The 19,662-nt window shown below is 54.4% G+C and overlaps 1 protein-coding gene across 1 annotated transcript; it reads right to left on the bottom strand.

Moving 5' to 3' along the window:
- Nucleotides 1-3,275: 3,275 nt before the first annotated feature.
- Nucleotides 3,276-7,494, bottom strand: GPR37L1 (G protein-coupled receptor 37 like 1). The gene is made up of 2 exons (XM_047841364.1): nucleotides 6,865-7,494; nucleotides 3,276-4,088 (listed from the first exon to the last, which is right to left on the bottom strand). The coding sequence occupies exons 1-2, from the start codon at nucleotides 7,492-7,494 to the stop codon at nucleotides 3,276-3,278; spliced, it is 1,443 nt and encodes a 480-aa protein (XP_047697320.1).
- Between the last annotated feature and the right edge of the window lie 12,168 nt (nucleotides 7,495-19,662).

The raw sequence follows: 19,662 nt of genomic DNA, 5'->3' as shown, positions 1-19,662 counted from the left end.
TGTCTCCCTCTTTCTCTGCCCCTCTCCTGCTAGTGCTCTGTCTCTCAAAAATAAATAAATGTCCAAAAAAAAATTTTTTTTTTAAAAGAAAGAAATGACTTGCCTGGAGAGGCAGCTCCCCTTTACCAGAGGAGTTGGAGGAAAGAATGTGGATGGAATTTGGCAAATGGGGTGAAGTGGTTTTAAGGTGTCTTCTAGCTCCTAAGGAATAGGAAACGTGCCCCCTGGTTAAGGAGGTTGAAGGTGGGACCAGGCTGCCCCCGTGCTCTCCTGGCTGCAGAGGTGGCAGGAGTTGCCCTTGGCCTAGGAGGCTGGAGAGGCCTGACGGTCACTCATGTGGGGAGCAGGACGGGGCAGGTGTCAGGGCAGACCTGCCTTTCCCGGTCCTGAATCCCCCGATGAGGGGTGACATTGGAGGTTAGACAGGATGAGCTGCTTACCAGCAAGCAAGCATCATCCTACCACGGCGCCTGCACGCAGCAGGTGCCTAATAGGACCTCAAGAATTTGTGGAAGTTGGACCGGGAACAGACTGTGCGTATATATGTAAATCATCGTTTGGGGCCCTTTCAAGTCCCAAAGCCTGGATGAGTTTTGAGAGTACCCTGGCAAGCCTACTCTGTAGTACTAGAGAATTCATTTCCCAAAAGGAAGGAAGAAAAGGTGCCAGGCGTCACGCCAGATGCTTTAGATATCGTGTCTCGTTTAATGACTGTAGTCCTCTGTGAGAGAGGGGTTGTTCTCATTTTACAGATGAGGAAACTGAGAGGCTCAATGACCACGTCCGGTCCCATTGGAGGGAGGTGATTCTCAATGCAAAGTGCTCGTGCTCTCTGGCCCCCACTCCCAGCTGAAGGGGGAGGCTCCGTGGATTGCCCTCTCCCCCCCCCCACCCCCCCGCCTCGGGGTCTGAGGGCTGGTCTAAAGTCTGCCCCGAGGGGAAGGGAGAATGTCTGTGCTGCCTCTGAGCATCCCAGCTCAAATCCACCACCCGCCAGTGTGCCAACCCGCCCCCCCACCAGCAGCCTGGGACCCCTGAGCAACAAACGCCACATTGTTCCCCCAGCTGGCCCAGGCCAGAGGGACAGTGGCTCTTTCCCAAGGCCCTGCTGGCCTGCTGACTAATCTTGCAAGCCATTCACGTTGGCAGGCATGGAAGGCGGGGCTGGTGGCAGGGCCTCGAGACACCATCTTCCCCCTCTCATCAGCCCTGAGCTGGCCAAGCAGCAGGAGGGAGAAGCGGGGGGGGGGGGGGTGCCCTCTGGAAAAGTCCCCCCAAACAGGATGTCAAGGTGCCCCCTCCCCTGCCCTCAGCCTTCCATCCTCGGCCCTCTCCCCGTGCCAGACTTCACCTCAGTTCACCCCGGGCCCCCTCCCTACATCCCATAGGAAACTACTGGTGCGTCTAGAACGAGGGTGGGGACGGGGGTAGAGAGGGAGTTGGGCGGGGGTGGAGAAAATGGCCCCCGTATCCTCAGTGCCGCGAGCCTGCCTTTGGCTCCCTCTCCAACCTGCCCCCCCCCCCCCGCCCACTCATCTTAAGTTTCTACGGACACAGCTGAGGGCTTCGGTCACTGTGGCAACAGGTCTGCTGAGAAATGGGTGGGTGTCACTCCCCAGCACAAAGAGTGTGTGCATGGAAGCTCCATCACTTAGCAACGGCCTCCCTCTCTCTTGGCGTCACCCGTCCTGGGGGTGGGTGCCAGGAAGAGAGAACAAGGCCATTAAGATCCCCAAGAGAGGGGGGGAAGGAGGCTTGGGTCGGGGCCGGGCTGAGGCCAAGGGGTGTGGGTGGGGTGGTCAGAGGAGAAAGGAGCCCAGTGCGCTCAGCAACCTCTGTCCCTCATCATCCCTTCCGAGGCCCTGTGCAGATGTTCTAGGTGGATCTGGCGGGCAGAAGTCGCCACTGGGACCCAGAGCTGCACTTGAGACAAAGCTGGGCTTAGGAGGCAGGGAGTGATTTGTGGCCTAGGCCGAGGTGTCCCTTCTGGTTGAACCTGTGCCAGACCCTCGAGGCCCAAACAGGGTTAAGGGGGGCTGTGGAAGGACCCCAAAAGGGTACCTGGCAGAAGTGGGACACCCGGGGCAAGACCAGCGGGAGGAGCTGAGGGGTTTCTGGGGGCACAGGACGGAGCTCTGGCCGCCAGGGAGGGGTGTAGTGGGGGCAGGGTGGGGGCAGACAGGGAGCAGGCAGCTGGGCCGTCTATGGGCAAAACAGTCTGTTCTAAGAAACTGAAAAAGAGCAGCTCTCAGAGTCAGAGAGGCTGGAAGGCCCCGGGCTCACCGAGGAAGGCTGCTGGTTTCTCTAAAATGGGGGCTTTGTGGAGGAGGAGGAACAGAGCAGGGGCTCCAGAAGAGATAAGTTTGCCGCCTTTTGACTTCCCAAGGATGCTCGGGCTCAGGCTAGGACAAAGACTTAGCACTCCACCTCCCAAGCCCTTCATCCACTCTGCCCCTCAAAAGCCGTAGGGCCATAAGGCTGGGCAGGACATCAGCCACAGGCCATAAAGGGCCAAATGCGGCTGGGAGGAATCCCCCCAGGGCGCCACCTGTCCTGGAAAAGGGCCAGGTGCATCTGGGCACTGTCAGGATGTGGCACGAGAAACTCCAGTGGGCACAGGGATAGTTCTACCTAGTTTATTGTTTTTGAAGAAGGGCCTTCTACAAGGGAGTACCTACCACGGGGCGGATGGCGGCGGGGTGGCGGGCGGGGGGGGGGGGGGTTGGCACAGAGCAACCCAGGATATGTCAGAGAAGGAAGAAGAAAGAGAGATAAATCCTCCGGAAGAAGAGAAGGTGCCGGGAGGAGGAGATGTCTAAGGCTAGGGCAGACCTGGTCCAGAGAAGAGCCAGGCAGGACTGGCCCCCAAAGGGCCCCCTATTCTAGGATGGATGAGAGTCAGCAGGCAACGCTTAGAGAGCAGCCAACTAAAGCACAGCAGATTCCAAGACAGAGGCAGGTGAAGTTCTGGCTCCCAGCTGGGGGACTGAGAGTTTCTAGGCAGTTCTAAGGACCTGGAAGCATTACCACCCACCGAGGACAGGGCTGGGAGACGCCAAGAGACAGCCGGGGAAGGCCCTGCTGGGGGAAGGGGCTTTGACACACCCGAACCCCCACAAGAGGGACCAAGTCCACCTCTAGACAGCAAGACGGGCAGAGAAGCAAGACCTATGGGGCCAGAAACACCAAACACCAGACACAGGCTGGGGGGCACCCGCCCTGCCCCACCTGGCCCCTGCTCCCGTGCCCCCCCACCCCCAGGCCGCAGCCTGGCCTCAGCAAGGCGTGCCCAGGGGCAGGAGCGGGGGCGACTCCCTGGGCTTGTGGAAGTAGATGGAGGAGGGCAGCTCGGTCTTGAGCTTGTTGTCCGAGCCGCCGGCGGCTGAGGCCTCCGAGGCGCCACCACACTCGGCACAGCAGCAGCAGCAGCAGCCCAGGAAGGCCTGGCCCAGCGGCCTGCAGATACACAGGAGGAGCACGGGGGTGATGGCTCCCTTGAAGAAGATGGAGAACTGGTTGATGAGGCCCAGGAGGTCCAGGGTCTGGCGAGTCAGCTCAGTGGACAGGTAGGCCACCACGATGTTGCAGACGTTCTCGGGGAGGGTGCAGAGGGCGTAGACCACGGTCAGGCCCACCACGGTGCTGTTGAGCTGGCTCTCGCACTGCTCGTGTTTGCCTGCCCGGCACTCCGGCTTCCTCCTGGGAGGGCTCCGCACCCGCCACGTCACCAGCTGGCAGGTGACCGTGAAGAGGATGGGCAGGCAAAAGTAGCAGCCAAAGTACCACCACATGCGGGCGTTCTGGTAGGTCATCACCAGCGAGTAGAGGGACTCAGGCAGGCTGGCCGAGGGTTTCATGATGCAGGAGTCCACAGTGCCCGTGGCGGGGGCAGGCTCCTGCGACAGCTGCCACAGCAGGAGCTCGGGCACAGCCAGGATCATGGAGCCCACCCAGATGACAGCCAGCTTGGCCAGGATGGACTGGCACCGCTCGATGGGCCTCACCTTTGGCAGGGTGCTGGTGGCCACATGGAAGCGGTCGATGCCCAGGGCGCAGAGGCTGAAGGTGGTGACTCCCAGGGAGGAGACCTGTGGGCAAAGGTGTAGAGGAGGAGAGAAGCACGTGGTCAAACCCAGGAGGCAGGAGGAGGCCTGGGTTTCTGGCTCAGACGGGAAACTGGGTGGTAAGTGTAGAAACAACAGTAATGACAACCAGCATTTAGTGAGTATTTTCCACGAGTCAGGCACTTGACGTACGTCGCCATATCCTTGCAGCCAACCGTCGTACAGACGAAGAAACTGGCTCGGGCAGGATGAGTGACTAGGTGGATGGCGGAGTTGAGATCCACACACAGACGGGCCCGACTCTTTCCACCCTGCTTCTTTGCCTCTTGGGCTAGGGAATGAATGGCCTGGGTCCCACAGACCCATATGCTCTCTGAGAGACTCTGGAATATCTTCCCTAACGAAGAATCAAGACAAAGACATAGCAATTCTGGGTCTTTATGGGTCCTTCCATCCCCAGGTCCCATTATCCCATTATGAGCCTCAGGTGAAAGGTTTTTGAAACATGGCTCAGTCACTCTCTCTCTCTCTCTCTCTCTCTCTCTCTCTCTCTGTCTCTTCATCCTATCCAAGAAAGCTAGGGGCCTGGCTGCGTGAGGAAGCAGGCTTCCTCCAAAACAGCCTGGGCCCACCCTCCCTGATGCTATTCATTGAGCACATAGGAAAATCACCCTGTGAGCCAAGAGAGAGAAGCCAGAGCAGCAGGGGAAGAAAGTGCCAGAGAGAAGAGAGGAAGAGGAGAACCCTCCCAAGCTATCAGATGATGCTCAACCACACTCAGGGATTGTGCTCAGATCCCCCCTTCCGTCCAAATTCTTCCCTCTTCTGGCTGGGGGAACACAATCTCTGGCTCATTAGCACAGGCACCAAGTGATCTTTGTGAGAACCGGCACCCCTTACTCCCTTGGCAGGGGAGCCCAGGCCTGCGGAAGAGCAGCCTTGGGGCTTGGACAAAACCAAAAATAACACACACACAAAAATTCCAAGTTGCCTTCTCCTGCTCCCTCCTGCGGGCCTTCCTAGGATCCCCCCTACGGAAGGGTTCCGGGACAGGGTATTTTTCCCTCAATTCCTCCCCATTACCCAGCCTAAAGGGGGGCTCTGTCAGCTCATGAACTATCTCCATCCTCCAGGAGGTGTGGAGCGGGTGGCCCAGGAGGATGTGAGCCACAGCCTAGGTATTAGGTATGTTGAGACCCGCAGTCAGGCAGGGCAAGCTTTCGTGCAGACAAGAGTTCACATGCGTCTGCCCTCCTCCTCTCCTGCTCTTAGACCCTCCCTGGTGAAACCCACCACTTACTGAATTATTTTAATTCTAAGGACTTTGTCGATATTTCCCATTTAATCCTTCAAGAACTCATTCAAATAGTTATTATTATTATTCCCAACTTACAGAGGGGAAAACTGAGGTTCAGACAGATCAAGCAGACCTAGGTTACTCAGCTAGTGAGGGGCAAAGCCTGGTTTCTAATCTAGTCCTCTTGCCCAACCTCTCACAGTGCACCTGGGTCCTAAGCCCCAGATGATAACGAAGATGCCGGGGCTAGCCCCAACCATAGGGCCTTCTTTCAGGTTTGGGTACCTTTGGGCCACGGTGAGGCGGTCTCCCTGGGTTGGGAAGGACACAAAGGGCTGCCCCAACTGCTGAGCCTCAGTCTGTCCAAATATGAAATCATGACTAATATACAGTGAACTGGGGACTGAGCTGGGAACAGAACCTACGTCCAGACGCCTGATCCTGATTCCTTCTCCACTCCGGCAAGCCACTCACGTCCCACAGCATCATCCACTCTCGAGAGGAGCAGCAGCCTTCATGGGGAGGCCACAGCTACTCCAGTCCTCATTAGTAGCCTCCCTCCCGCCCCGCCCGTAGCCAAAATTTAAAAGGCTGCTCGCTTATTTTGTGCCCCTATGTAGACACAGTGGCCTTGCTGTGTCTCACATAAATGCACATATACTGGTATATTTTTGTAATGTTTGGGTTAGGCTCTCTGTGTAGGATCTATACATCCATCATCACTCATGTGCCTGTCGTTAGGTGGGAGTTCCCAGAAATGAGGTTGGTGATATATTTTAGAATTGTAGAATAAACCCACCAGTGGGGCCATCTGGTCTACCCCATGGTTGGGCAATAAGCAAATTGGACAGGAGATGCGACCTGCCCCAGAGATACCCGGTATGTCAGAGACATAAGTTGACATTAAGCCCCTCGCCCCCAGGCTCTAGCACCCAGAACTAGGTCTTCCCTTTTAGAGAGGGATGACAATAGTCACAGTAAGGAAGGGACTTTCCTTCTGGCGTTTGCGTTCAAGGGGAGTAGATACTGACTTGACCTGGGGGAGCTGCAGAAGACTGGAATCTCCCTTTACATACTGCTTAGGGAAGCAGGATATTCAGAAGTCAACACCCTGTGGGTGCAGGGCAGCGGCAGTGGCAAAAAGGGAGAAAAAGGAGACACACAGCCGACGGAGCAATTTCTGGGGTGGAAAGACGGAGGGGGGTTAAGGCAGGGAGGGGACAGCTCAGAGTAAAGAGAAAGGGGGAGAGATCTGCCTCGAGGCTGCTCCTGAAGTAAGAGACCAGGCTGAGGCTGGCCCCCAGGGCTCCCACACACCTTCCTGCACCCCCTAGATGCCTTGGTTTCGCTGAGAGCCACTGGGAACCAATACCGCGTTTGTCTCCTTGCCCAAATTGGAGGAGAAGCAAGATGTAGCTCTGGGCCTCTGGGGTCCCGCACACCCACATGTCCCACTTCCGACAGCCTGACGGATTGCAGCCCCAGAGCTGGACACACACTCACCTCCATGAAGGGCACGGCCCGGCAAGAAACGTCACCCAGCAACCTCTGCTTGGTGATCTCATTGAAGATAACAACAGGGAGGCAGAAAAAGAGGACCAGAAAATCCCAGAGGGCCAGGCTCGCGAGGATAGAGTTCCAGGCACTCTTCAGGTAGTAGCTGTGCCACACGATGCACATGACCGACAGGTTACCCACGATGCCCACAGCGAACAGCACCAGGGCCAGGAGCATGATGGCATAGGCACTGTAGGAGCTCTCGGTCACCGGGTACAGGGGGTTCTGAATCTGCAGCCTCTGACCCGGCGTCCCCGTCAGATTGCCCCGAGGCTCCCGCCTGCCGCCTGGGCTGCCCCCGTCCTTGTCTGGGTTGGGGCTGGTGGCCACCAGGGCCTGGGTGGGCTGCAGGCCAGCAGGGTGGATGGGCCGCGGGTACTCGGCCCACTCCTCGGGCACATACTGCTGCACCTCCCTGGCCTCGTCATCCTCAGTGCCTCTCTTGGACCGGCTCTGCTGCTCCTGGGCCTCGGCTCTGTGCCCGCCCGAGTGCAGGGCGGCACCCCCAGACACTCTGCTCAGCCCCGCGGCCAACACCACAGCAAGAGAGACGGCCAGCGGCCACGGCCACTGCATGGCCGGACGAGCAGGAGGCAGCTGCCCCACGAAGAGCAGGTGAGAGAGAGGGGTCCAAGCGCCGGGCTGACCGGAGAGAGGCAGCTGGCCGCTTGGTCCGCCTCCAGTCAGGCGTCTGGCATCACCAGCCTGCTCCAGTGGACCCGAGCTGCTCCCTCCCACCCCGTTGGCCAGGGGCCGGGCAAGGCCCTCTGCTGGACATAGAGCATTCATCTTGCCCTCCAGGACACTCCTCCTCGGGCCCCACAGGGCAACGGCAGGTCAGACCTGCGGAGGCCTCAGAGGCCACCTGCTCCCAGCCTCTGAAGAGAAGGCTGGAGCCCAGAGAGGGGACGTGGCTGGCCTAGGGTCCCACGGTGTGGAGGGGCAGACCGGGGACTGGAACACAGGCCTTCACACTCTGCCTCGGGAGACAATGCTCAGGCAGCTCCTACATTTGAAACTGTCATTTATTGAACACTCCCTAGATCCTAGCACTCAGCTGACGAACACTCACAACAGCTCTATGGGGTAAATGCTATTATCACCCCTGTGCAGGCTTTCAGTCACGTACCGGCATGGCTGATACACGGCAGAGCCAGGCCCAGGACCCGGATCTGACTCCAGAGCTCTGAACTCAACAAGCACAAGTCCATCCGCCTGCCTTCTAACCACCAGAACTCCTCGCGGAAAGCGAAACAATCAAAATCTAAAAACGGGGGTGCCTGGGTGGCGCAGTCGGTTAAGCGTCCGACTTCAGCCAGGTCACGATCTCGCGGTCCGTGAGTTCGAGCCCCGAGTCAGGCTCTGGGCTGATGGCTCAGAGCCTGGAGCCTGTTTCCGATTCTGTGTCTCCCTCTCTCTCTGCCCCTCCCCCGTTCATGCTCTGTCTCTCTCTGCCCCAAAAATAAATAAACGTTGAAAAAAAAAATTAAAAAAAAAAATCTAAAAACGCATTCTGATCCAGACACGAGATCACGAGATGGATGGACATTTGCAATGACCAGTATTTACTGAGCACCTGCTGTGCTCCAGACAGTCAGAAAACAAATACGTAAAAGACCTCTGCCACCAAGGAGCTTTCAGTCCAGAGGGCGAAAGGGATATGTAAATCAATAATTACAATTCAGTGTGATAGATGCTGTGAAAGGCAAAAGACAAGTCTGAACCCAGAGGAGCCTGGAGGGATCTGGAAGGCCTCCCAGATGAGGGGGCATTTGAGTGCTTCCTGAGAAATGACTGTGAGCCTGCCAGACAGACAGCAGGGAGGGAAGTGCTCCCGGCGGAAGACACAGCACATACAAAGGCTTAGCGATGTGACAGTAGGCCACGCACCTGAGAGCCAGCAAGAATGTCAAGGAGGCTGGAATGCAAGGGACTGCAGAGAGAGGGCCTGGGAGCTCGGAACAAGGAGCCTGGACAGGTCAGCAGAGGCAGGGCCAGGAAGGACTTTGTAGGCCAGGCCAAGAAGTTTACATTTATCTGAAAGGCAGTGGACAGTGTTACAAGCTGCTAAGCGGAGGAACAGGGACTTGAGCAGGGTGTTTAGAGGGCTCCCTTATGGGCAGCTGGGGTCACGATAGGCTGGAGCAGGAGGATGCACGCAGGACAGGAGGCAGGGGCAGTCCGGAGGTGGCAAAGAGCAGAGTGCAGGGAAATGGCCAGCGTCACGGGGCTTTGGCTGTGCAGTGGAGGAGGGACAGGTCAAGGCTGACCCCTAGGCTGGGGTGAACAGCAAGACACTCACCTGTGTGGGGAAGAGGGTGGGGGAAAGCCTTGGCTTAAAGGAATTCTCTGCAGTTCATGAGAAAGGCTAGAGCTGGACGTGGAGATAGGAGGGTGAAGGTGTGGGTGGGCCAGGGGGCCGGCGAGATCACAGAGCACACAGAGCAGAAGGCGCAGGGTGGAGGAAGGGGCGCAGGAAGACAATGGAATAAAAACCAGGAGAGGGCAGGCTGCTGTGGTCCCACTCCTCGGAGCTGGAGCAAGAGAAGAACTGGACGGCTGTGGTTGGAGTTGAAAGTCACTTCTGCAGTCAGCAAACATTAGCCAGGGCCTCGTAGGAGCAGATCAACCTGGAAGTGACTTCCCTGGAAGACTTCCTGACCAGGAAAGCCTCCGTCCTACCCAGAGGGGCCCCAACCTACTGAGCAAAAAGAGGAATCCCAAGAAAAAAGGAAGAGGAAAAGAAGAAAAGACTGGCATACCCTCAGAAAAGGTCAAGGAGCATCTTCGGCTTTAAAAAATTTTTTATCTTTCTGGGGCGCCTGGGTAGCTCAGTCGATTAAGCATTTGACTTCGGCTCAGGTCATGATCTCACGGTCGGTGAGTTCGAGCCCCGTGTGGGGTTCTGTGAGGACAGCTCGGAGCCGGGAGCCTGCTTCGGATTCTGTGTCTCCCTCTCTCTCCTCCCCTCCCTGGCTTGTGCTCTGTCTCTCTCTCAAAAAATAAACATAAAAAAATTGTAAAACAAATTCATGACATTTTTTTATCTTTCTGGCTTCTTACTGTCCACTCTTCCTGTGGGGACAGGAGGCCCAGGTGGCTGCAGGACTGACCTTGTCTGCAGTTCAGAATGTCACAACGAAGCTGCAGAGAAGTTAGGCCGAGGACTCAACTGTCCTCTTTGTTGCCAGCACCCCCTGCCCCCACAGCAGAGAGGAGAGCCCAGGACTCAGGCTCCATATCCTCAGGAAGGGGTGGAAGAGGAGCTGGAGGATGGGTCACCTAGCCCTCAGACCAAACGTCGTGTGGTCCCCCCTTGGACTTGTGGTTGTTTGTTTTTTTTTTAAGTTTCTTTATTTGAGAGAGACAGTGCAAGTGGGGGTGAGGCAGAGAGAAGGGAGAGAGAATCCCAAGCAGGCTCTGCACCATCAGCGTGCAACCCGACGCAGGGCTCGATCCCATGAACCGAGAGACCATGACCTGAGCCGAAATCAAGAGTCGGATGCTTAACTGGCTGAGCGCCACCCGCCTGCCCCCCCCCCCCCCGCCACCGCCCACAGGCGCCCCGGAATTGTGCTTTCTTAATCCCACTGCAGAACTGACTCCCGGACCGGCCCTTGAGTGAGTCAGATCCTTCCAAACGCCCATGGCACTCAGGCTGTTGGTGTTGAAACCACCTGCTGCCGTGTGATACAGTGATTTTGGTAAATAGAGTCATCACCCATATCATCACCATCATTCACTGAGCATTCAGGAAGTGTCAGGCCCTGTGCTAAACACTCGGTAGAATTATCATACTTATCTCTACATTATTACCCCGGGCTCAGAGAGGTAAAGTAACTTGTCCAAGCATGCATAGCTCATGGGATCCAAATGCAAGTTTGCCCAACTCCAAAGCTGAAACTCTGAACCACTCTGTGGTGTAACTTTACAGAATTTTTATCCAGGAGGAGACCCTAAGGATGATCTACACCAGCTCTCTTATTTTTCAGAAGTGGACACTGAAATCCAGAGAAGTCAAGGGCAGGCCCTGATCCCCAGTGCTCCGTGGTCAGGCATGTGCCAACACAGTGTAGACCTCAGCACAGGGCTGGCCTGTGGTGAGCTGGGAAATTGTTAGCCCTCAGCTCCTTTCTTATACTCATGAATATGCCTCATTGTAACACAGAGTATGCCTTGCACAGAGTAGGGGCTCCAGAAACACTGACCAGTTGAAAGACACCCCCTGCTTCCCCCCCTTCTGTTGGTCCTGAGCTTCCTTGGGTCTGTTAGGACAGTTGGAACATCAGAGGCCACTAGGTGGAACCAGATGTCCAGTGATGGAAAGTGAAGGCAGGCCTCTCCCTCCGATCCTACCGACCCCACCCTGCCCAAGCCCCGTCCGCAGACTTTCTGCAGAGGTCTGAAGGGGCAGTCTGACGACATGACTGGGTGCGTTCCCAGGGGCTGATGCCAAGGGGGATGGTGTCTCACCTATCCCCTACCTACCGTTTCACCCCACCCCTCCTGAGGGCACCCAACAAAAACCCCCCAGAGATGCTCTTCTCCCTTCTCTGCTTCTGCTTCAGGGGAGTCTTCTCCTCGGACCAGCCAGAAGCACCTCCCTGATTCATTAAGCATACCAAGCAGAAGACAAAGTCTTCCCTAGCCCTTCGGAATGCCTCTCCCTGATTCCAGGAATTTCCCATTCTTCTCCCTGGGAATTTCCCCAGTGCTGGCAGCAAAGGTAGTTAAGTGGGACAGGGTAGAAGAGAGAGGGCTGGGACTGTCCCATGGCAGTGAATGAGGTAAGAGCCTCTGGGCCGCCGTGGAAGTGCCACCCTGGAAAATAATAGGAGCTAACATTTTGCTGAGTGAGTTCCATGCATCATGCATTCTCCATGAAGAGTATATTCTGGAACTTGGCTGTCTGGATGTAACTCCTTAAACAGCTCTATCACTTACTAGTTGTGTGTGTGTGTGTGTGTGTGTGTGGCTTTGGTCAAGCACTTAACCTCTCTGTGCTTCAGTTTCTTCATCTGATACTAACAAGCTTGTCGTGGAGATTAAAGGAGTTCGTTTATGCATGGTAAGCACTGTGTACGTGTTAGTGGGCATGGTACCTCATTTAATTCTTGCCACGACCTTAGAAGCAGGATGCTATTCTCTCCATGGTACAGATTTGGAAACTGCAGCACAGAGAGGCAGGAGGCAGACGAAGAGGCAGGGAGGGCAAGTATTGAGACAGGTCTCCCCGCTGCCGGGTTCTAGGCCTGAATAGGGACTTCCCTCTGGCCTGCAGCTGGCACCAGACTAGGGGCAGGGGAGGTGTAGACACTTCTGACCCCACTGGGTCCCACTGGGCCCGTTCTCCATGCTCTGGGATCCTGGGCCAAGGGGCACAGTGGGCTTACTCTGGAGGACGGGCCACAAATGGGAAAGCGTGCTTTCTCAGGGGATCCGAGACCTGGTCCCAACTCTGCCACGAGCTAGCCCTACTGTAATATCAACAATCAAGCATTCATTTATTTTACAAGTACTTATTAAGCACCTACTATGTGCCAGGCATTATCTCAGATACTCAGGAATCAGTGGACAACACAGGCATGACCTCTGCCCTCCTGAAATTCCCATTCGAGTGAAGGCAGGCACTGAAAAACCAACCCCCACCCAACATAACTATGAATTGTGAGGACAAGGAGGAAAAGAGGAGGGTGCCATGGTGTCACGGAACCTCTCTGTCCTCCCATTTTCTCCTTGGGAAAAGGTACAGAGTATTATCTAGGACCTAAGGATGCTATTGCAATGAAATACGGGCATTATAAAGGCATTGTAAAAAGGTGAGACTTCAGAGGGCAGTGGGTGGCTCAGTCGGTTAAGTGTCCAACTTCGGCTCAGGTCATGATCTCAAAGTTCTTGGGTTCAAGCCCTGCAGTCAGCACAGAGCCCACTTCAGATCCTCTGTCTCCCTCTCTCTGCCCCTCCCCTACTTGCGCTCTCTATCAAAAATAAATACGCACTTTTTAAAAAAGGTAAGACTTTGGGGCTCCTGTGTGGCTCAGTCAGTGAAGTGTCCAACTCTTGGTTTTGGCTCAGGTCATGATCTCAGGATTCGTGAGACTGGGCCTTGTGTAGGTCTCTACACCGTCAGTGCAGGTGCTTGGGATTCTCTGTCTCCCTCTCTTTCTGCCCCTTCCCCGCCTCTCTCTCAATAAATAAACATTAAAAAAAAATTCTTTTTAAAAGGTAAGGGGCGGGGCGCCTGGGTGGCTCAGTCGGTTGAGCATCCAACTTCAGCTCAGGTCACGATCTCGCGGTCCGCGAGTTCGAGCCCCGCGTTGGGCTCTGGGCTGATGGCTCAGAGCCTGGAGCCTGCTTCCGATTCTGTGTCTCCCTCTCTCTCTGCCCCTCCCCCATTCACGCTGTGTCTCTCTCTGTCTCAAAAATAAATAAACGTTAAAAAAAAAAAAAAAAGGTAAGGGGCTCCTGGGTGGGTCAGTCGGTTAAGCATACAACTCCTTTTTTTTTTTTTTTTTTTCTTTTAAGCATTCAACTCTTGATATCAGCTCAGGTCGTGATCTCACCGTGCGTGGGATTAAGCCCCACGTCAGGCTCTGCGTTAGTACCATAGAGCTTCCTTGGGATTCTCTCTTTCCCTCTCTCTCTCCCTGCCCTTTCCCTACTCTCACTCTCTCTTTCTCTCTCAAAATGAATAAATAAACTTAAAAAAATAAATTAAAAATTGTTTCAAAGGTAAGACTTCTACAATAATATATCTCAGTGGTTCACTAATACCTGCAAACTTAATTTGAATTACATGTTCTCAAGCCCCACCCTGACCTGCCCAGTCAGAAACTCTGGAGGTGGGATCAGTGATCCATGTTTTAGCAAATCCTGCCAAGGATTCTGGTGCAGGCTGTACTTGGAGAACCAGCAGGTAAGGAGTCCCACTGGAGGGGGGGGAGGAGTGGGGGGGGGAGCAGGGGGGGGAGCGGGGGTGGGGGAGGGAGGAAGGGAGTGTCTCTCTGTAAAGCCTCCAGGCTGTGCTTGTAGAGGGGGCAGGGGGATGGAACACTGGCCCTGAGGGGCTCCCAGATCACAGACTCACTGAACTCTGGTATCTTCCTGTCTGCTTCCTCAGCACTTGGCATTCAGTAGATGTTTGATATATGCGTTTAAGAACAAAGGAGGGGAGGGCGCGCCTGGGTAGCTCAGTTGGTTAAACATCTGACTCTTGGTTTCAGCTCAGGTCATGATCTCATGGCTTCATGGGTTCGAGCCCTGGGTCGGGTTCTGTGTTAGCAGTGTGGAGCCTGCTTGGGATTCTCTCTCTCTCCATCTCTCTCTCTCTCTCTCTCTCTCTCTCTCTCTCTCTGTCCCTCCCCTGCTTGTGCTCTCTCTCAAAATAAATGAATAAACTTAAAAGAATTTAATTTTAAAAAAAAGAACAAATAAATGGTAAGCAGAGGCATAAAACTATTCACCAAATCCTACTTGTTCTGTGATACCAAAATCCCCAAATCCCTTCAACGGGGGTGGGAAGGTGAGGAAACCTCTGGCTTTCTCAACAAAAGGAAGCCTTCCAACCATCCCCAGATGCTCCTTTCCTTGGGGCATCTCTCTCTACTGCTCCCTCCCAGCCATGGCCGCCGGCTCCCCCAGAATGCCATGTTCCAGACACATCTCACCTTTCCTTACTCCTCTGCAGCACAGCTGAAGCAAGCTGGGAGTGTTCAGACTCGAGGAAAGGTTTGGGATGCCACACTGATAGTTGCAAGGAATCCGACAATCTGGCCAACAGGATTCTACCTTCCAGATCCCAGATCACCTTCACTGTGGCTCCCAGCAGGCAGCCAGTACCAGGAGCTCAGTATAGACACTACTCTCCTCCAGGGATGATCAGAGGTCATCTCTGGCTTACCTAGACCACCCTCTGGGTTAGGGTTCCCCCCATCAGGATGCTTTCAAGATCAGCCTAACTTTCAGGAGCCAACTGGTTGGCCCCATCAGAATAAAATCCCAGATTTTTACATAGTGTAGAAGGGGCGTAAGTAGCGTTGGATTTGTTTAACAAATGTTTATTGAATGCCTACTATGTGCCAGACATAATTAATGTGCAAAAGCACTTGTCATTAATGAACAACGAGCCATTCTTTGAAACCCTCTACCATTCAAGGCAGCCCGTTCCCATTTTAGATGCTATAATAAGGTGGAAGTTGCTTCTTTATTAGAAATGTGATTCCAGGAGCTCCTGGGTGCTTCAATCAGTTAAGCGACTGACTCTTGATTTCGGCTCAGGTCATGATCTCACAGTTCATGAGTTCAAGCCCCCGCATCAGGCTCTGCACTAACAACGCAGAGCCTGCTTAGGATTCTCTCTCCCTCTCTCTCTCTCTGTTCCTCCTTGCTTGTGCTCTCTCTCTCCCTCTCTCAAAATATATAAATAAACTTAAAAAAAAAAAAAAGGAAATGTGATTCCCAAAAGACCCACCCATTGGTTCTGGATCTGTCCCCCTAGAGGAGACGGAACACACACACACACACACACACACACACACAGAGCAGACATAAAATCAACGCCATAAGGTGTGTGAAGACCAGCAGAACAAGAGTGCTTGAGGGCAGTCAGCAGATCTTTGATGAGTCAAAGAAGGCTTCCTAGAGAGAAGTCTTACAAGGGATTTCTTCTGGAGCAGGGTCTGGAGGGATGTGAGGGAGCTGGTTTCGCAGAAAGGAGGTGGGGCAAAATTTCCCAGCAGGAAGGTGGGGAGAAAGGTTTGATCCCAGGCAGATCCAGCCTGCTGGGTGAAGCAGAGTATCACCCAGCTGGATGAGAGAACCTGGCCCTGGAATCACAAGACCAGGCAATTGAGGAGCCGAGCAGCAGTGGGGTGAGGCTGAAGGAGCCTGGAAACCCTCAGAGGGCAATCCTCTGTCTGCTCCTCCCCAGGTGATCCCAGGCACGAGGGCACCTAAGTCCCTGACACACGGGGCTGTTCCGTAAGAGACTTCTACCCGGATTCTCTTCCCTGGGCAGTTGCACGAGCAGGCTGGAGGACTCCCTGGAGCCTGGGACCTGGTTGGGATAAAATCTTAGGGGAGAGCCAAGCCCCAGGCTGTGACGATTAGGGGTGTGGCTGCGGCCAGGGGCAAGCGGGGAAAGCCGCTGGAGTTTCTGTTTAAATAGCGACTGTCTCTGGGAGATAAAGCAAGCTCTAGACACAGTTCAGTTTCAGGGTCCTGCCCCCCACTCCTCCTCCCCGAGCTGGCCCCCAAGCCCCTTGCCCTCAGGTGCTGGCTCTGGTGGCCATCTCCCCTCCCACACCCCACACTACACAGCCTCAGGGCGGCCAGGCGAGAACAAGCCGATTATTCATTGCCAGGTGCCCTGGCCATGTCCTTTCTGCTTTCTTGCCCTGATGTCCTGACACAAGCTGCCAGACAGAGCTCAGCACAAAAGAATGCAGAGCCAAGGAGGAGGGGTTAACCCTTCCCTGGGCAGCGTTCAGGGCGCTGTTGGGTAGGTGTTGAGGGAAAAGGCAGCTGAATTTCTACTTTTCTTTTTTTTTCCTTAAGAAGGCTCCAGGCCTAACATGGGGCTCAAACTCACAACCCTGAGGTCAAAAGTCACATGTTCTACTGACTGAGCCGGCCAGGCGCCCCTGAACTTCTACTCTTGAGCCCAAGAGCGACACCATCTTCCTCTCTTTCTCTGGGGTTGGTGGATTGTCTTGAACATAGCATGAAATTAGCTTCACACAAATCACTATTTCTGCAGTTCCTGACCATAGTCTTGGGCAAGCCGCTCAACCTGTCTGAGCCTCAGTTTTCCTGACTGTAAATGAGAATAGTAACAGAAACTTCAAAGGGTTCTTCTGAACATTGAATTATATAAGTAAAGTGACATTCTTGACACAAAGTGGGTTTTCAATAAATGTCACTTATTTATTCCTTCCTCTCTCCCTTTATTTCTTCCTTCTCCATTACACCCGCCTCATCCCCCTGCCCCCACTAAATGAACTCCTCCAGTGACTCTGCCTTTGTGCTCACTATGTGAAGCCCCCTGGAATCTTCATGTCCTGAGGCCTCTGGCCCTGCTCTCCAACCAGCCTGGCAGTGTTGCCCTGAGTCGGATTGCTGGGGAATTTGCGCCAGGCTGCCAAGATCCTGGAGTCCAAGGGACCCTGGAATGAGATTGAGGGTTTTCTTCTCCTAGGGTGACAAGTTTACCCTACGCCCACCTTAATCATTCTCCAAGATTAGGGTGGAGAAGAGGCAGAGAATGCTTCAAAGGGAGGGGGACAAAAGTCCTTGGCTGCACCTCCCTGTAGGATCGATGGAGGAAATTCCCCCAAATTAGCAAATGAGGCTAAGGGCAGACTGGAGACCCCACCCCAGTTGGGCTTGTCTAGCCCTGGAATTGCAGCCAGCCTGTTCCCCGGAACTAGCAGGCCAAGCTGGCTGTCCAAGACCTCGGGTGAGACTTGACCCAGGGATGGATAGAATGATTTCTGGCCACAGGCAAAACCCCTCCCACCTCTGGCTGTCCTTGGCTACGGAGGTCAAATCTTCCTCTTTTAAATCCTCCTGGGATTCGTGCTTTTTCTTTCCTATCTAAACTGGTGCAAAAGTCCTGCAGCCCAACCGGACTTCCTCATGGTTTTGCCTGAATTGGGGTCCTGTGACCAAGGGAGCTGAGATGGGAGGTCCTTTGCTGCAGCTCCCCTACATGGGGACAGACTGCAGGGAGGCAAGGGCCTGGTTAACCTCTGGCTCCCCAGTACCTAACACAGCCCCCGACAGAAAGTATGCACTTCATACATATTCATTGTTTTTGTTCTTAGCCTGGCTGCGTGGAAGGTGTGACAGTCTTCAGTTAAGGCCAGGCCTAGGAGCTCAGCACTTGCAGCAAAAGCACCCCGCCTCTGGAGGGCTTGAAAATGTGTGGATTTCCTCTGATGCCTCCTCCAGGGTTACCCTGAAACAGATCGTCCCCATCTCCTTCTGTCGAGGTCCCTCTAGCACACAGCCCTGAGCTCCAGTGCCTATTATCCTACTGCAACAGCTCTTTGGCTCGGCCATTTGCCCCACGTCAGAAATGACAGGAGATCCCAGACCTCTCAGCTCTTGGGCAGGTTCCAAGGTAGGAAGATTGGGAAGAAAATACATTGCCCCTTCCCCAGGTCTTCTGTGCATGTCTGACCCATCACTGCCACTTAGGAGGCACCCATTTAGGACATCCTCCGGGGTGGACCCACGAGGCCAAAGTCTGACCTAGCACCCGAAACTATGGCAAGATGCCCTTGCCAATAATAAGCACTGTACCTTCCTTTGGATAGAGAACTCCTCTGGCTGGGCCCCAGCCCTCATCTACCACATTAAGCTTTGCTGGGAGAGCTCTCAGTCCCCTTCAAAGCCCAGTATTCGCAGAGGAACTTGTATGGATGGCACCTAGTTGATGTTTTTGTTTGTTTGCTTTTGTTTTTTTTTGTTTTTGCAGAGGGGGAGGGTTAGGGTTAAATGGTTCGTAGGAAGCTGGCAGCGGACATTGGAGAGACATAGTCAAATCTGTTGCAATCTCCTGGACCTTTTCTCTTTTGCCAATTCTTTTTTTTTTTTTTTTTTTTTTTTTTGAGAGAGAGAGAGAGCACCAGCAGGTGAGGGGTAGAAAGAAGGAGAGACAGAATCCCAAGCGCTGATGGTACAGAGCCCAATGCAGGGCTTGAGTTCGGACGGTGAGATCATGACCTGAGCCGGGATCAAGAGTTGGATACTTAATGGACTGAGCCACCCAGGTGCCCTCTTTTGCCAATTCTAACCCAGGCGGGTGGCATTTGTGTATATGTCTCTACTCAGTATATTCCAGTGTGCATCTCCCTCCGTTTTAGAGTTACAGAGCTCTCCCAATGCAGCTATATACAGAGATTTACATTTCTTTCTGGAATGGTTGGGGCAGGGGTGTGGCCCAACAGATGGCTAGCAGGTTACAGGTGTGTCTGGCTGAAAAAGGTCTCTGGCCCAGCGCCTCCTGATTGGCTGTCAGCGAGTCACTGTAGTTGGGTTCCTGGAGCAGAGCTAATTGGCTGTCAGGGAGCCGGGTTCATGCCCTGCCTTATCTTTAGAGCCTTCTCTTGCCAGCCTAGACGGACAACGTCCCCTGTATCGGTAATGACGCTCTCAGGCTGCTGACTTCGGGGCAGTGGGACGAGCCCTTTGGGTAGCTTTCCCAGCAGTCCACGGTCTCACCTTGACCTTGCCACGCCCTGACACCTCAAGCCTTCCTTGCCCAGTGGCACCCACCGTGGGGATGATTAGAGGGACGCGTTTGTTTGCCAGATGGCTGTTACCAGGCAAAGCCACAGAGGGGGCTCCTCAGTTCTGAAAGACTCACCTGAACTGACTGACAACATAACAATGTTTGTGGGTAAACATTCTAGAAAGCGACTACAGACTCTGGGAAAGGCGTCCAGGGAGACAGGCAGGGAAGCGTGGCCATGGTAAGTCAGCAATCTCCTGAGGGTCTGGTAAAGAGGAGGAGAGAGGTGGGGGAAGGTTCTCTGCCCTGACTTTTCAGACACAAGGGATCCCTGGACACGCAGGCCAAGAGAAGCGTGCTATCTCCCAGTCTCAGGTCACGTGCGCACACAGAGCTTCTCACTTTTCCTAGGCTCTTTGTGGGTGTGGCTGGGGCTGGGCCCATAGAGTTATCCCCGTGTTTGAGATGGGACAGAGCAAGGCCTTGACAGGGATACACGGTGCCCAGGT

Source organism: Prionailurus viverrinus, chromosome F1, assembly GCF_022837055.1.
Source record: "Prionailurus viverrinus isolate Anna chromosome F1, UM_Priviv_1.0, whole genome shotgun sequence".
In the NCBI taxonomy this organism is placed as follows: Eukaryota; Metazoa; Chordata; class Mammalia; order Carnivora; family Felidae; genus Prionailurus; species Prionailurus viverrinus.
Note: the sequence above shows the minus strand (reverse complement) of the source record. Positions and strands in the feature narration are given on the sequence as shown.

What these genes read in the sequence shown, in the direction of transcription:
- GPR37L1 (XM_047841364.1), bottom strand. Translation starts at nt 7,494, where the DNA reads ATGCAGTGGCCGTGGCCGCTGGCCGTCTCTCTTGCTGTGGTGTTGGCC. An exon ending in GGGCCGTGCCCTTCATGGAG is followed by an intron (nt 4,089 to 6,864) that starts GTGAGTGTGTGT and finishes CTTTGCCCACAG; the next exon opens with GTCTCCTCCCTGGGAGTCAC.